Source organism: Ascaphus truei, chromosome 2 (assembly GCF_040206685.1).
Source record: "Ascaphus truei isolate aAscTru1 chromosome 2, aAscTru1.hap1, whole genome shotgun sequence".
NCBI classification, from domain to species: Eukaryota; Metazoa; Chordata; class Amphibia; order Anura; family Ascaphidae; genus Ascaphus; species Ascaphus truei.
Window position 1 is genome coordinate 460,912,387 of NC_134484.1, and position 18,291 is coordinate 460,930,677.

Here is an 18,291-nt window from a genome sequence, read left to right on the forward strand (position 1 = left end):
CAGGCTCTGGTCGGTTATTCTGCATCCCTACCTCAGCCCTGCTGGTCCGCTTCCTGATTGGAGATGAGCACCGTCACAGTATCCCGCTGGTTTGTGAGTGTAGCTCTGTTAGGTGATGTCGCTGTGTCTGTTGGTTACGGCCGAAATAAACACCCCTTTATTTGATCTCTGTGTCCTGTCTGGCGCGTGATCCCGTGAAAGAGTCCTGGTCTCCCGTGACACCCCCGAAGAATCAAAACCTACACTCTGCTCACAGCTCTATTTTCTATTAGCAGCTGATTAGAAATATCGGTTATATTCGCTATATAAATGTTACACTGTGGTGCTAGATTAAAAAAAAAAAAAAAAGGACCTTTTGCAATGGCTCACCTGAATTTGTTTTACTGATCTTTACATTAGCAGATACATTGCTGTAAGGTCCCATCCCAGCTTTACTGATGCAGGCGATCCTGAAGGAATAAACAAGTCCTTCAGCGAGGTGATGGGCAGAATAGCAGCAATCCGAGATGTCTGAAGCAAGAGCCCTCCATTCGTCACCTTGTAGGAGGGGAAAAGGAAGAAGAGACAGAGATAAAATAAGGGATTAGATTCCAACAATTGCAGTGGGCAATCTATTCTGTAATATAAGAAATACATTTGCCCTTAGTGGGTTTTGATTATATAAAGCATCATGTGATGTCACGTTGTCATGGCAATGTGGCACCATGTGACACAGCTTGTTATGGCAACTCGTCATCACACGGGGATGCCGCTGGAGGTGAGGAGCAAGAGGAGAAGGTATGAGAAAAAGGTGCCGGAAAGTGTCGGTAACCTGTACCGCTGCACACCGCCGCAAAAAAAGCTATATATCTATATATATATGTAACCCTCCTTGCCCGGCTTCCTAAGGAGGTTACATCAGTGCAGTGGTGTAGAAGGCATCCATATTTATTTACCTTGTCTCAAGGACTGTCAGCGGTCTCCTAGGCGGTGTAAAATATGGGCGCCAGGAGTTTTTCTATTGCAACGTAAATCTTTATTTGCGTCCCCTTGCTGGGGAACGCGGCAGTCACAGCATTCACAGATTTACATGGTTGCACGTGTTTTCATCCATACAGATAGCAAGGGTTATTTACTGATGCAGCCACGAGTATCCGAACACTTGCCTGGGTAAATCTGGGGCAATACCCCAGTAATGCTGCAACATTTCTGTGACATTCCTGCAGACAGACTAATGGCCCATCGGATTAACACAGCAGGGGTCCATGGCAGTCCCATTCAAACTGTGTTAAAACTACGTCAGAAATACATGTTATTATGAGCCATCATGTAACGGAGCACTGTGAATGTAGCCCATAAAGTGGGGACTAAATGTTGGCAGTGAAACGCGTCAGGGTTATTTACATAATACCACGAGCTGGCCATGGCTGCACCTCCAAATCAATCCCAAACAGCAAGTTCAACTAGTGGTACTTGGCGCCCCTTAGTATTGGCACATTATTAACAGCTGAGTTTACCTTCCCTCCGGCACTGCAGAGAGTACGTCACAGGGGTGCTGGATTCCACTGGCTTCCAAACAATAAGAGCTCCGTCCTCATACACCTGAGCGATCTCCGGGGTGGTGGGGCAGCAGGGGATCTCTGTCGGGTGAGAAGAAGCCCACCTTGCAGTTCTGACATATGTCTATCAATGCAGAGCAATGTATTGCAGGAGTCTGCTGTACAGAAGAGGTTTAACGTGCCCTGTGTGACACCGGTGCTTTCTACTGCAAATTCTTCTCAGTACGAGCCTGGATCATTTTGGCTTATCTATCGTGTGTACTATTTCTAAAACATTGGGCATAGCATGGTCATTATTTTGAGGAATAACACATTGGACAAGGTATGTGACCATGGACACTGCTTGCGACATTGCTGGATTCTGATAGAGAGAACAAGAACCACCACAGGGCTTTTAATGAATGAATAATATGAAATGCACTAGATCAAGGGTGGGCAACTCCAGTCATCAAGGGCCACCTATAAGTCAGGTTTAAAGGATATCCAGATTCAGCACATGTGGTTCAATCAGTCCCTGCTTCAGCACAGGTAGCTCAAACAATCCCTGCTTCAGCACAGTTGGCTCAGTCTTTGACTGAGCCACTGATTGAGACACCTGTGTTGAAGTACCTGTTGGTGGCCCTTGAGGACTGGAGTTGGCCACCCCTCCATTACGCAATGAATTCCCTCCACTTACCAGCTCTCTTTAAGATACAGCAGGTCGAGGCGCTGCCAAGGAAACTGGTGACCACACAGGCATATATCCCCAGATCCTGCGCAGTAACCGCAAGTATGGTGAGGAGCTGGTAGTTCTTCAGAGTGGAAGAGATGAGCAGTCTGTCACTGCTGGGGATAGCTACTCCATCTGAAGAGAGAGAGACGTGAGGGAACCGTCCATCACACAGTCGTGAGGAAGGAGAACTGAACGGAACATGTCAGCTATACTATAATCCGGAAAGTTTGTTTGTCCGGCTATCCAAATCCACGCGCGTAATCGTAGAGCAGTGATTTCCAACCAGGGTGCCGCAGGACCCCGGGGTTACGCGAGCACCCCTCAGGGGTTACGCGGCCACAAGGGGGGGGGGGGGAGAGCTGGGACAACTCTTCCATGCTGCCCCAGGCCCGGCGGCACCCGACATAGCTGGGATCTGGCGGCTACCGAGCTAAGCAGCAAAGCCGCCCGGTCACTGCTCTCCTTCCTCTCTCTGCCGGCGCCGGAAGTCGTGTCAACTTCCGGCTGACAGGAGGGGAGAGGAAGGATCAGGCAAGAGCGCGCGTGCGCCGGCAGCTCACTTAAAGTGAGAGAGGTGTGTGTGAGTGTCTGTGTCAGTGAGTGTCTGTGTCAGAGAGTGTGTGTGTCAGAGAGTGTCTGTGTCAGAGAGTGTCTGTGTCAGAGAGTGTCTGTGTCAGAGAGTGTCTGTGTCAGTGAGTGTCTGTGTCAGAGAGTGTCTGTGTCAGAGAGTGTCTGTGTCAGAGAGTGTCTGTGTCAGTGAGTGTCTGTCAGTGAGTGTCTGTGTCAGTGAGTGTCTGTGTCAGAGAGTGTCTGTGTCAGTGAGTGTCTGTGTCAGTGAGTGTCTGTGTCAGTGAGTGTCTGTGTCAGTGAGTGTCTGTGTCAGTGAGTGTCTGTGTCAGTGAGTGTCTGTGTCAGTGAGTGTCTGTGTCCGTGAGTGTCTGTGTCAGTGAGTGTCTGTGTCAGTGAGTGACTGTGTCAGAGAGTGTCTGTGTCAGTGAGTGACTGTGTCAGAGTGTCTGTGTCAGTCCCTGCTCCATCACAGGTAGCTCAAACAATCCCTGTTCAGCACAGTTGGCTCAGTCAAAGACTGATTGAGCCACCTGTGCTGAAGCAGGGATATCCTGAAAAACTGACCTGTTGGTGGCCCTTGAGGACTGGAGTTGCCCACTCCTTGTGCTAAAGAGTGATAAAACATATAGCACTGGTTCACTCTGAAACTTTGAGCCAAAGATAGTAAATGGCAGTCTGGTTTATACCGCGAGACCTGCCTTTGACATGTTTTGTGTAACTCTGCATTTACTAAAGGTCTACAGACGTAGCAGCCGGTAATGTGTCAGGAGCTCATGGATAATGTGATTCCCTGCATGGCTGATACAGTAGCTCGCTTGTCGCTCTTTGAATGGACGCGAGTTATTCCATTATCGAACGGCTGCTACGTCTGTGCACGACCCTTCCTGTCATCATATTGACACTAGATTTACCAAGTGGCAATCGTCCTATTTCAGAAGCTGAATTGTGTCATTCAGAGAGCCAGATTTCACTGGGCATTTTCCAAACTCAATTTGGGGTATTCACTAAAGGCCCCCGGCTGCAAAACTGGGGAATAACCATCACAAACTAATTCCACCAGATCTACCAAAGGAAAAGCTGTAGTCGCTCGCAGTGAGGTTCGTTTTCTTTCAAACATACTGTATGGAAAAGTCTCCTGGCTGCCAAATCAAAGGAAATATAACCCTGCCCCAGATGTAGCAATCATCAAAATGCCATTGATTTCTCTATTACATTTGCTGCGTTTTTGCTCCCGTTTTGCAGCATTGACACATGAATAAATCGCCCCCATGATATTGAGCTTTTGCATTGTCTCTGCCTGAGTTTTGCAGCTGGGAAATTTGAGTAAATAGAACCAGATTTACTAAACGGTGGTATGTCTAAGAATACTGCAAGGCCTATCTACTATATATTTGTGAAATCACTGTATGTCTGCGTCCCAAGGGTCAATCGCATTGGACCTTGGGCCTGTCACTCCTGCTCAGGCCATGCCCGCCCCCGCACACCTCTCATTGGCCTACGTCCAACACCAATGCCACACTGTCCCACCCCTCACTGACTCTCATTGGCCTGCGTCCAATGCCCGCCCCCGCACACCTCTCATTGGCCTGCGTCCCACCCCTCACTGACTCTCATTGGCCTGCGTCCAATGCCCGCCCCCGCACACCTCTCATTGGCCTGCGTCCCACCCCTCACTGACTCTCATTGGCCTGCTTTTCACAGCTATCAAAACCTTCACGTCTGCTACCACAGACTGCCGAATCAGGTACAGCAGTGTTTCCCAAACTGTGCGCCGCGGCGCCCTGGTGCGCCGCGGCTTGGCTAGAGGGGCGCCGCGATCAGGGCCGCCAGCAGCGGGAAACAAGGGCTGCTAGCTCATTTAAAAAAAAAAAAAAAAAAAAAACCTCTGAAGGGAAGCAGAGGAGCGGTCACGTGACCGCTCCCATCCAATGGGGCTGCAGCCTGCCCGGCATTGCAACTGCAGAGCCACCAGACAGCACCAAGGTGTGTGTGTGTGTGTGTGTGTGTGTGTGTGTGTGTGTGTGTGTGTGTGTGTGTGTGTGTGTGTGTGTGTGTGTGTGTGTGTGTGTGTGTGTGTGTGTGTGTGTGTGTGTGTGTGAAAAACGGGCTGCAGGGTGTGTGTGTGTGTGTGTGTGTGTGTGTGTGTGTGTGTAAAACGGGCTGCAGGGGGTGTGTGTGTGTGTGTGTGTGTGTGTGTGTGTGTGTGTGTGTGTGTGTGTGAAAAACGGGCTGCAGGGTGTGTGTGAAAAACGGGCTGCAGGGTGTGTGTGTGTGTGTGTGTGTGTGTGTGAGAAAAACGGGCTGCAGGGTGTGTGTGTGTGTGTGTGTGTGTGTGTGTGTGTGAAAAACGGGCTGCAGGGTGTGTGTGTGTGTGTATATATGTGTGGTGTGTGTGTATATATGTGTGGTGTGTGTGGTGTGTATATATGTATGTGTGGTGTGTATATCTGCTATATATTTCTGAAATGTCTGTATGTTTGTCTACATGCCCTGTGTCCCTAGGGCCAATCGCATTGCACCTTTGGCCTGTCACTCCACCTCAACACTGTCCCACCCCTCACCACACTGTCCCACCCCTCACTGACTCTCATTGGCCTTTGGCCAACACCACTGCCACACTGTCCCACCCCTCACCCCACTGTCCCACCCCTCACTGACTCTCATTGGCCTTTGGCCAACACCACTGCCACATTGTCCCACCCCTCAGTGACCTTTGGGAATGCTTCTAAGCACCTAACATTCACCGCACTGCCTCTTACAAACACCCCCCTCCACCACCACCCCCCCAACCTCATGCACCCCCCTCCACCACCACCCCCCTCAACCTCATGCAGCCCCCTCCACCATCACCCCCCCCCAACCTCATGCACACTACAAACGCACGCCACAGCTCTCCCGCTACTGCAGCCCATCACCAACCCCCCTCACCCAAACATACAACGCACGATGCTCCATCACCCCCCCCCCCCTCACACCAACAGCAAACGCACGCTGCTGAACATACAACGCATGATGCTCCATCACACCCCCCCCCCTCACCCGAACATCCCCGGAGCACACCCAAAACTACCCCACCCCCCTCACCCATACATCCACCGCACGATGCTCCTCCGGAGCCCCTCACCCCCCCCCCCCCACCATCCACCGCACGATGCTGCTCCGGAGCCCCTCACCCCCCCCACTCACCCGAACATCCACCGCACGATGCTGCTCCGGAGCCCCTCACCCCCCTCCTCACCCTCTGTCCGCCCCCCCCCCCCTTTCCTGGCCGCTGGCCCGCAACAACGGAACTACCCCCTATCACCACTCCGCGGGACCTCAACATCACCCGCTCTCCCGGAGCACCCTCTCCCCCGGTGCTCCCCCCCTCCCCCCCCCCAGAGCACCCTCTCTCCCGGTGCTCACCCGCTCCCCCGGTGCTCCCCCCCCTCCCCCCCCCAGAGCACCCTCTCTCCCGGTGCTCACCCCGCTCTCCCGGTGCTCCCCCCCCCCAGAGCACGCTGTCGCCGCTCTCACCTTCAGGCCTAGAGGCCGCGCCCCCAGCTCCCCATCCCCGCGCGCGCTGCTCCGGCTCTCAGGCCTAGCTGTCTCTGTCGGGAGCTGCACGGGCCGCGGCCCACACACCCCCTCACCTGAGCGTCTCAGCTCCGCATCGCCGGGGGGAACCGCCGAGGAACCCGAGGAGGAGCGCGGCCCGGTGCGAGGTAAGTAACCGCACGGGAAGAGATCTTTCACCCCCGGCCCTTCACCCCACCCGGCGCTTCACCCCACCCGGCCTGGCGCTTCACCCGGCCCGGCGCTTCAACCGGGCCGGCGCTTCACCCCCCCCCCCCGCCCTGGCCCTTCACCCCCCCCCCCCGCCCTGGCCCTTCACCCCCCCCCCGCCCTGGCCCTTCACCCGCCCTGGCCCTTCACCCGGCCCTGCCCTTCACCCCCCCCCCTGCCCTTCACCCCCCCCGGCCCTGCCCTTCACCCCCCCCGGCCCTTCACCCCCCCCCCCGGCCCTTCACCCCCCCCCCCCCGGCCCTGCCCTTCACCCCCCCCCCCCCCCGGCCCTGCCCTTCACCCCCCCCCGGCCCTGTCCTTCACCCCCCCCCCCGGCCCTGCCCTACCCCCCCCCCCTCCCGGCCCTGCCCTTCACCCCCCCGGCCCTGCCCTTCACCCCCCCCCGGCCCTGCCCTTCACCCCCCCCCCTGCCCTTCACCCCCCCCGGCCCTGCCCCCCCCGGCCCTGCCCTTCACCCTCCCCCCCCCGGCCCTGTCCTTCACCCCCCCCTGCCCTTCACACCCCCCCGGCCCTGCCCTTCACCCCCCCCCCCCGGCCCTGCCCTTCACCCCCCCCTCCGGCCCTGCCCTTCACCCCCCGGCCCTGCCCTTCACCCCCCCCCGGCCCTGCCCTTCACCCCCCCCCCGGCCCTGCCCTTCACCCCCCCCCCCCTTGGCCCTGCCCTTCACCCCCCCCCCCGGCCCTGCCCTTCACCCCCCCCCCCCGGCCCAGCCCTTCACCCCCCTCCCCCCTGGCCCTGCCCTTCACCCCCCCCCCCGGCCCTGCCCTTCACCCCCCCCCCCCCCGGCCCTGCCCTTCACCCCCCCCCCCCGGCCCTGCCCTTCACCCCCCCCCCCCGCCCTGCTCTTCACCCCCCCCTCCGGCCCTGCCCTTCACCCCCCCCCCGGCCCTGCCCTTCACCCCCCCCCGGCCCTGCCCTTCACCCCCCCCCCGGCCCTGCCCTTCACCCCCCACCCCCCCCCGGCCCTGCCCTTCACCCCCCCCCCCCCCTCCGGCCCTGCCCTTCACCCCCCCCCCGGCCCTGCCCTTCACCCCCACCCCCCGGCCCTGCCCTTCACCCCCACCCCCCCGGCCCTGCCCTTCACCCCCACCCCCCGGCCCTGCCCTTCACCCCCACCCCCCGGCCCTGCCCTTCACCCCCCCCCGGCCCTGCCCTTCACCCCCCCGGCCCTGCCCTTCACCCCCCCCCCCCCCCGGCCCTGCCCTTCACCCCCCCCCCCGGCCCTGCCCTTCACCCCCCCCCTCCGGCCCTGCCCTTCACCCCCCCCCCCCTCCGGCCCTGCCCTTCACCCCCCCCGGCCCTGCCCTTCACCCCCCCCCCCCGGCCCTGGCCTTCGCCCCCGGCCCTGCCCTTCGCCCCCGGCCCTGCCCTTCGCCCCCCCCCCCCCCCGGCCCTGCCCTTCGCCCCCCCCCGGCCCTGCCCTTCACCCCCCCCCCCCGGCCCTGCCCTTCACCCCCCCCCCCGGCCCTGCCCTTCACCCCCCCCGTCCCTGCCCTTCACCCCTGCCCTTCGCTCCCGCCCTTCGCCCCCACCCTCCCTGCCCTTCGCCCCCACCCTCCCTGCCCTTCGCTCCCACCCTCCCTGCCCTTCGCTCCCGCCCTTCGCCCCCACCCTCCCTGCCCTTCGCCCCCACCCTCCCTGCCCTTCGCCCCCACCGTCCCTGCCCTTCGCCCCCACCCTCCCTGCCCTACACACGTACACACACGTACACACACGTATACACACGTACACACACACGTATATACACACACGTAGGCACATGTATACACACACATGTAGACACACACGCGTAGACACACACACGTACACATACACACACAGGCACACGTAGACACGCAGGCACACGTAGACACGCAGGCACACGTAGACACGCAGGCACACGTAGACACGCAGGCACACGTAGACACGCAGGCACACGTAGACACGCAGGGACACGCAGGCACACGTAGACACGCAGGCACACGTAGACACGCAGGCACACGTAGACACGCAGGCACACGCAGGCACACGTAGACACGCAGGCACACGTAGACACGCAGGCACACGTAGACACGCAGGCACACGTAGACACGCAGGCACACGTAGACACGCAGGCACACGTAGACACGCAGGCACACGTAGACACGCAGGCACACGTAGACACGCAGGCACACGTAGACACGCAGGCACACGTAGACACGCAGGCACACGTAGACACGCAGGCACACGTAGACACGCAGGCACACGTAGACACACGTAGACACGCAGACACACGCAGACACGTACACACACGCACGTGTACACACACACACACGTGTACACACTCACACACGTGTACACACTCACACACGTGTACACACTCACACACGTGCACACACATACACACGTGTACACACATACACACGTGTACACACATACACACGTGTACACACACACACACACGTGTACACACACACACGTGTACACACACGTGTACGTGTACACACACGTGTACGTGTACACACACACGTGTACACACACGTGTACACACACACGTGTACACACACACACACACGTGTACACACGTGTACACACACACACGTGTACACACACACACACGTGTACACACACACACACACGTGTACACACACACACACACACGTGTACACACACACACACGTGTACACACACACACACACATGTACACACACACACACACGTGTACACACACACACACACGTGTACACACACACACACACGTGTACACACACACACGTGTACACACACACACACACACACGTGTACACACACACACGTGTACACACACACACGTGTACACACACACACACGTGTACACACACACACACGTTTACACACACACACGTGTACACACACGTGTACACACACACGTGTACACACACGTGTACACACACACACACGTGTACACACACACACACGTGTACACACACACACACACGTGTACACACACACACGTGTACACACACACACGTGTACACACACACACGTGTACACACACACACGTGTACACACACACGTGTACACACACACACACGTGTACACACACACGTGTACACACACGTGTACACACACACACACACGTGTACACACACGTGTACACACACGTGTACACACACACGTGTGTACACACACACGTGTACACACACACACACACACACGTGTACACACACACACACACACGTGTACACACACACACACACACGTGTACACACACACACACACGTGTACACACACACACACACACACACACACACGTGTACACACACACACACACACGTGTACACACACACACACACACACACACACACACACGTGTACACACACGTGTACACACACACACACGTGTACACACACACACGTGTATACACACACACACACACGTGTATACACACACACACGTGTATACACACACACACGTGTATACACACACACGTGTATACACACACACGTGTATACACACACACACACACGTGTATACACACACACGTGTATACACACACACGTGTATACACACACACGTGTATACACACACACGTGTATACACACACACGTGTACACACACACACACGTGTATACACACACACACACGTGTATACACACACACGTATACACACACGTGTATACACACACACGTACACATACACAATGTATACAAACAAACATGTATACACACACACACACAAACATGTATACACACATGTATACACACACGTGTGTATATATACACACACACACGTATACACACACATACACTATCCCCAGCACCACCACATCAGCACACCGGTATCCCATGCCCCCCCCCCCCCCAGCACACTGGCATTCTCGGCTCCCCACCATTCCCAGCCCCCATCAACACCATCAGCACCCACACATTGGCACCTTCGCACCTCCCCATCGGCACACCCACATCCGCACCCCCACATCAGCAACAAACCCTCCCAAATCAGCACACCGATACAATCACCATCAGTACAGCCACAGCAGCAGTACCACCGCACACTGCCATGGGCCGCGTGGACCACTCCCCACCCAAATGCCACCCCCACACCACAAACATCCCGGGCAACGCCGGGGCTCTCAGCTAGTTTGTTAATAAATGTAACATTATGGGGGCGATGTACCACATTGACGAGGTTTGTGCCATGAAGAAGCGCAGAAGTGTTGCTTCCATCCAGCGTGAACGAGATGGTATTAGTTCCTGTACCTTAGGTACCATTATCTAATGTACACAACACGTTTACATGTTACAGCAGTCAATGCATTTCATTACTTCCGGGCGCCAGCACTGGTCATTTGAAACACACTGCAGGCCCCTAAGCTTCAAACCATCTTGATAACCATTTTGAACTGAAATAACTTATATGCATTCATTGTTATACAACAGACGACAGAGAAGCCCAATGCTACATCCAATATGACAAAAATACACAGTAAAATACTTATATATTCTCTTGAAAAAGGATAATTTAGTTTAACAATTTGGCCAAAGCGTTGTAAGCTTGCGAGCCACGACAAGGCAGACACCCGTTCGCAAGTCCTAACACTACCAGATAAAATACTAATATATCTCTATTAGGATTAAAATTCTCATTTACCTCTATTAGGAGGGAGAAAGACCATCATTGGATCTGTATTCAGTATAATGAAAGGACCTGTATCATATGGGAGAAAAAAGAACCCAGTCTTCCAGCACTCAATCACAACAAATATAGAATTGTAAATTTAAAATACTTTATTAATAACCAAGAATAAAATATAGGGTGTTAAAACGTAATTAAACGGTGTATTACAACAGCACGTGACTGTGTCCAATTTTAACCCACCTAGGGCTGGGTGGGTGGATGTAGTAATAAAATCTCTTATAGATATTTGGGATTAGACTGCTATATGTTATAGCTTCCTAAAAGGTATAGGAAAGGAGCCTATGAGAACTCACCCAGAAGATATTATCAATGTTAGTGTATCCGGGCATGTGGTGCACACTCAGATGATACACTAATAGTGCAAATGTTCTGTGGTATAATATGCAAAGGTCAGACCGTATCCACCCCTATTTTGAGAATGAACTGCTTACTGCGTGGTATCTCCAGCGTAATCGGCGCTAGGTCTATTGCGGAGTCATATTATGCCCACATAGTGAAGTAAAACACAGGCTTATAGGCAAATATTTAGGTGAGGTATATATTAGATAGCATTCATCAGGTATATAGTTTAATTTCCAAAACACTCATACTGCAGAGTGTTGATTGATATAGAGACACCATAAGTGGCACTGATAATGCCGTGGTGTTTCTAGGTGTGCTGTAAACCCTAAGGGCTCACCTATGATACTGTCAGTGAGGTGTAGGTGGTCTTAACTCAGTATAGAATTCTGTGTGTATTGTAATTGCCTGTTGAAGCAACCTCCACTGTGTTTGTGGTTGCTACAGCTGAGATCAGCACTGGTTAAATGGGGCTAATAAATACACATAGCAGCTGACAGAAACCGAGAATCTACTAAGCAGATAGACACACTGACGAAATGCCAACAGTACCAACTAATAGCGTGTATGTGGGGTTAATGATGGGATGGATTCAGTGTACAATCACCCCACCCCCCTTCCCTATATAGCAGCTATATACCTAATGCCAGTTTATAGAGGGGTCGGTCTAACTGTAAATCGCATGGTCCCCTATATCAGCGCTGATCTTGGTTATATCAGCGCTGATATGTTCCAGGACATTCCTGTCTGTAGGTGAGTTGAATAAACCCCTAGAGGTAGGAGGATCACGCTGTATGGTTACAAAGCGCGATCCCGGCTGAACATGCACGTCGGGGGAAGCCGCAAATCTCTTAACGCGGATCAATATCCATCTGCTGTTAAATTTAAATGAACTGGCTTCCCGCGTGTGCAGGAGAGAAATGCCGATGTCAAATGTCGGCATTTCTCTCCTGCACACGCGGGAAGCCAGTTCATTTAAATTTAACAGCAGATGGATATTGATCCGCGTTAAGAGATTTGCGGCTTCCCCCGGCGTGCATGTTCAGCCGGGATCGCGCTTTGTAACCATACAGCGTGATCCTCCTACCTCCAGGGGTTTATTCAACTCACCTACAGACAGGAATGTCCTGGAACATATCAGCGCTGATATAACCAAGATCAGCGCTGATATAGGGGACCATGCGATTTACAGTTAGACCGACCCCTCTATAAACTGGCATTAGGTATTTAGCTGCTATATAGGGAAGGGGGTTGGGGTGATTGTACACTGAATCCATCCCATCATTAACCCCACATACACCCTATTAGTTGGTACTGTTAGCATTTCGTCAGTGTGTCTATCTGCTTAGTAGATTCTCGGTTTCTGTCAGCTGCTATGTGTATTTATTAGCCACATTTAACCAGTGCTGATCTCAGCTGTAGCAACCACAAACACAGTGGAGGTTGCTTCAACAGGCAATTACTATACACACAGAGTTTTATACTGAGTTAAGACCACCTACACGTCACTGACAGTATCATAGGTGAGCCCTATGGGTTTACAGCACACCTAGAAACACCACGGCATTATCAGTGCCACTTATGGTGTCTCTATATCAATCAACACTCTGCAGTATGAGTGTTTTGGAAATTAAACTATATACCTGATGAATGCTATCTAATATATACCTCACCTAAATATTTGCCTATAAGCCTGTGTTTTACTTCACTATGTGGGCATAATATGACTCCGCAATAGACCTAGCGCCGATTACGCTGGAGATACCACGCAGTAAGCAGTTCATTCTCAAAATAGGGGTGGATACGGTCTGACCTTTGCATATTATACCACAGAACATTTGCACTATTAGTGTATCATCTGAGTGTGCACCACATGCCCGGATACACTAACATTGATAATATCTTCTGGGTGAGTTCTCATAGGCTCCTTTCCTATACCTTTTAGGAAGCTATAACATATAGCAGTCTAATCCCGAATATCTATAAGGGATTTTATTACTACATCCACCCACCCAGCCCTTGGGGGGTTAAAATTGGACACAGTCACGTGCTGTTGTAATATACCGTTTAATTACGTTTTAACACCCTATTTTTTATTCTTGGTTATTAATAAAGTATTTTAAATTTACAATTCTACATTTGTTGTGATTGAGTGCAGGAAGACTGGGTTCTTTTTTCTCCCATATGATACAATCAGTCTCCATCCAGTCAGCACCTCACTGTGGTTAGCATAAGCTGTTCGGGTTTTTCTTTGTGTATAGTAATGAAAGGACCTACTAGCTTGGGAAGTGGGGAGGGGCGGGCTAAAAACATGGGAAGGAGGGGCCACTAACCTCCAGCAGCTGAGACAGCTGAATCAGGGGTTCCCAAAAAGAGCTTGTTGGGGTTTTGTATGCATTCATTGTTATTAGTAAATCTGATCATCTAGTATTGTTTAAATCATGTGGTTTCTAGCCAATTTGACATGGCTGGAATTGTCCTTCAGTAACTTTATCCCATAATGATATACAGTACAGAAGATAAGATGATGTAAGGCGGTGAGGGCGGCTGCACATAATTAAAGGGAGTTTGAATGACCTTTGAACCATTCCACTTGTGGCGCAGGCTGTGCTGTCCTGCAGGGCAGAGTCACTGAGTGACCCACGGCCACAGTCTGGTCTGTGAGCTCTTCCACAAAAGCTGGGGCTGCAATGACAAGAAGAAAACATTTGGGGCCATATTTACAAAGCAACGGTTATTCCATAAGACACCTTAACCTGGTTTGTATGGACGGTAAGGCGCCATATTTAGTGAGATGTGTTGGACGGTGTCTCATGCAGTAGTAATGCTTAATCAATGTGGGCACAAGGAAAGTCAGAGGTGTATGTTCCCCGGAATGTTTCTCGCTGCTTCCTTTACCCGCAGCGCTTACAGAATCTGAGATTGTTATAACCAGAACATGATCGTGTGATTAGATGTTTTAGTGCAGAGGGTCAAATTATTATGATGAAGGGTTCTCTGTTTTACATTACTGCTGTGAGGATCAGACGCAGGCTCCGCCCCCCGTCAAGCTACACTCGCCTGATTGGTTCTTGATTCTATCCTGCCTGCGTCTGATTCGCCGGCCCTCCTATTTAGGCTCAACCCTTCCACCAGGAAGTTAGCTGAGCATAAACCTTGTGACGTTTGCTGGTCACTCTGTCTTGTCTCCCCGTGCCTTGCCTCGTTTACCTCAGACTTCGCTGCTGTCTCCAACCCTCGACCTCAGCTTCCCTACGACTACCCTGCTCTCGCCAACCTTCAACCTCGGCTTCCCTACGACTACCCTGCTCTCGCCAACCCTCGACCTCGGCTTCCCTACGACTACCCTGCTCTCGCCAACCTTCGACCTCGGCTTCCCTACGACTACCCTGCTCTCTCCAACCTTCGACCTCGGCTTCCCTACGACTACCCTGCTCTCTCCAACCCTCGACCTCAGCTTCCCTACGACTACCCTGCTCTCGCCAACCTTCAACCTCGGCTTCCCTACGACTACCCTGCTCTCGCCAACCCTCGACCTCGGCTTCCCTACGACTACCCTGCTCTCTCCAACCTTCGACCTCGGCTTCCCTACGACTACCCTGCTCTCTCCAACCTTCGACCTCGGCTTCCCTACGACTACCCTGCTCTCGCCAACCCTCCACCTCGGCTTCCCTACGACTACCCTGCTCTCGCCAACCTTCGACCTCGGCATCCCTACGACTACCCTGCTATCGCTAACTTTCGACCTCGGCTTCCCTACGACTACCCTGCTCTCTCCAACCCTCGACCTCGGCTTCCCTACGACTACCCTGCTCTCTCTAACCCTCGACCTCGGCTTCCCTATGACTACCCTGCTCTCTCCAACCCTCGACCTCTGCTTCCCTACGACTACCCTGCTCTCTCCAACCCTCGAACTCGGCTTCCCTACGACTACCCTGCTCTCTCCAACCCTCGACCTCGGCTTCCCTACGACTACCCTGCTCTCTCCAACCCTCGACCTCGGCTTCCCTACGACTACCCTGCTCTCGCCAACCCTCGACCTCGGCTTCCCTATGACTACCCTGCTCTCGCCAACCCTCGCCTCGGCTTCCCTACGACTACCCTGCTCTCGCCAACCTTCGACCTCGGCTTCTCTACGACTAGCCTGCTCTCGCCAACCCTCGATCTCGGCTTCCCTACGACTACCCTGATCTCGCCAACCTTCGACCTCGGCTTCCCTACGACTATCCTGCTCTCTCCAACCCTCAAACTCGGCTTCCCTACGACTACCCTGCTCTCGCCAATCCTCGACCTCGGCTTCCCTATGACTACCCTGCTCTCTCCAACCCTCGACCTCGGCTTCCCTATGACTACCCTGCTCTCGCCAACCCTCGACCTCGGCTTCCCTACGACTACCCTGCTCTCGCCAACCTTCGACCTCGGCTTCCCTACGACTAACCTGCTCTCGCCAACCTTAGACCTCGGCTTCCCTACGACTACCCTGCTCTCGCCAACCTTCGACCTCGGCTTCCCTATGACTACCCTGCTCTCGCCAACTTTCGACCTCGGCTTCCCTACGACTACCCTGCTCTCTCCAACCCTCGACCTCGGCTTCCCTACGACTACCCTGCTCTCTCCAACCCTCGACCTCGGCTTCCCTACGACTACCCTGCTCTCTCCAACCCTCGAACTCGGCTTCCCTACGACTACCCTGCTCTCGCCAACCTTTGACCTCGGCTTCCCTATGACTACCCTGCTCTTGCCAACCCTCGACCTTGGCTTCTCTACGACTACCCTGCTCTTTCCAACCCTCGACCTCGGCTTCCCTACGACTACCCTGCTCTCGCCAACCCTCGACCTCGGCTTCCCTTACGACTACCCTGCTCTCTCCAATCCTCGACCACGGCTTGCCTTCAAAGATTCTACATTCTCCTACCCTGACCCGGCAATCCACGACTACGAACCTGCACACCGGCAGCGACCTCGCGTCTCTAGGTCGGTGTTCTCTAATGCCCACCTCGGCCTTGTGGTCCTGTCTGGTTTGAGGTGAGCATCCGTTACAACTACCTACACAGTCCTCAACATATTCCCATGGGGGGGGGAGGTGTGTGGCAAAGTGGTAAAGGCGTCTGTGGAATTGATTGCAAAATCTGCCACTTGTGCTTGTGTAAAGTCACCGTGTCTCTCTATGCCTCAGGAAGCTCACATTAAATTGTAAGCTCTTCGGGTCAGTCACCCCTGTTTTATTCTAGTGAAAGCAAACAGCAGTGGTAAATATGTTCAGTGCGTTTCAAGTGCTTCCCTGAAAACAACAATACATCCTATTTTTTTTCTGTAAGGTTAAAGTTAAAAGGCACAAGATAACTGAATACTTACCGGGGATATTATGTATATATGAATTAGGTTGTCCCCCAATGCTGTATTTATTTATTATCATAGCATTGTTATATATAGGTTATATCCAGGAGTACTTGGTTCATGTTATGATGAACGGTATTGTGGCACAAACACCATCAGTATCTTGTATTCTCGCCACCGGGACTTACCTTTGTCCTTTGCTGTAAGGTTTGCCAATTTAAATGAAGAGAGTCCTGATTTCTTCTTAGCATGACCTGTCGCCCTAACAGCGGATCCCTGTTCAGGAAGATCGCCCTTCGCCTCCTCGGTACCTGCTTCAGATGAATGACAGGTAAGAACATGCGTGCACTCAGCATTTACAGGCACACCATTACGTGCTGGGATTTATCATCCAATGACATATTAATAGTTAGGATACATTATTATAGAGCTAGAAGACAGGAATATTATATAGAGGGAGCTCTAGCATGGAAACGGCCCTTCTTACTGCTTCTCAGCCACATGAAAGCACGAAGAAGACAAGTACAGCTCAACCCTGTTATAACGCGATCCGCTGCAACGCGGATCCGCTTATAGCGTGATGCAAGCGCGGCTCCCAATTTTTGTATTTAGAATACGTTACAACACGATTATTGATATCATAAATACGTTATTGTACAATGCATACAATTGTACATTATTTCTAACGCGATCCACTTATAGCGCGATGTGATTCTTTGGACCCCAAGCGCAGCGTTATAAGGGGGTTGAGCTGTATATTTTTTGGTCCCGGTACTGGTTTCTTTTTATGTAATTGCCCCACTTGAGAGCTAAGGGGCCTACACGTGTAGCCCCACTTTTTCTGCACAGATATGGCTATATTTCACCCTTATTATTCTGATCACATAATTTCATGTGAAATCCTTCAGCTGTATTTTTCTTTTGGAGAAATATTGTTGTAAAAACATTTATTGCAGGCACTGTAAATATGTCCATCGCTGATTTGTGCGAACTAAACTGCTCAGTCCTGATCACTACAGCTTTGGAATCCATGTAACATTATGGGCCCTAACAAGCCATTAGCAGTAACAATGCTCATTGTCGTATATTCTATGGTATTTATTTGGGGTCCCCCTGGTAAGGTTTGCAGGGCTACGTTTATAAACCTGCACATTTAAGGCAGTGACATATCTTGCAAAGGACATGGCATAGTTGGGTAGAAAAACAAGTGAAACTACACTTGGCAGTCATTGGCACTGCTGTTTAGTACTTAAAAAATGAACAATATAATGGAATGTACACAAAGTAAATGACTTATCACAGAGGTACTGTACTGTGCACTTTGTATTCATTCTAATAAGAGTGTCCAGGCGAGATTCCTCCCTCCAA

General features: G+C 52.8%; 1 protein-coding gene across 29 annotated transcripts in view; it reads right to left on the bottom strand.

Moving 5' to 3' along the window:
* OBSCN (obscurin, cytoskeletal calmodulin and titin-interacting RhoGEF) overlaps window positions 1–18,291 on the bottom strand; it is a 462,171-nt gene that overhangs the window by 12,410 nt on the left and 431,470 nt on the right. For 28 of the 29 annotated variants that reach the window (XM_075588062.1, XM_075588043.1, XM_075588055.1 and 25 more), the window contains 5 exons: window positions 17,112–17,237; window positions 14,164–14,271; window positions 2,215–2,382; window positions 1,497–1,619; window positions 370–537 (listed from right to left, as the gene is read on the bottom strand). In XM_075588062.1, coding sequence (XP_075444177.1) covers window positions 370–537; window positions 1,497–1,619; window positions 2,215–2,382; window positions 14,164–14,271; window positions 17,112–17,237 — 693 coding nt within the window. The remainder of the gene's footprint in view (window positions 1–369; window positions 538–1,496; window positions 1,620–2,214; window positions 2,383–14,163; window positions 14,272–17,111; window positions 17,238–18,291) is intronic. The other variant, XM_075588035.1, reaches the window with a different exon arrangement.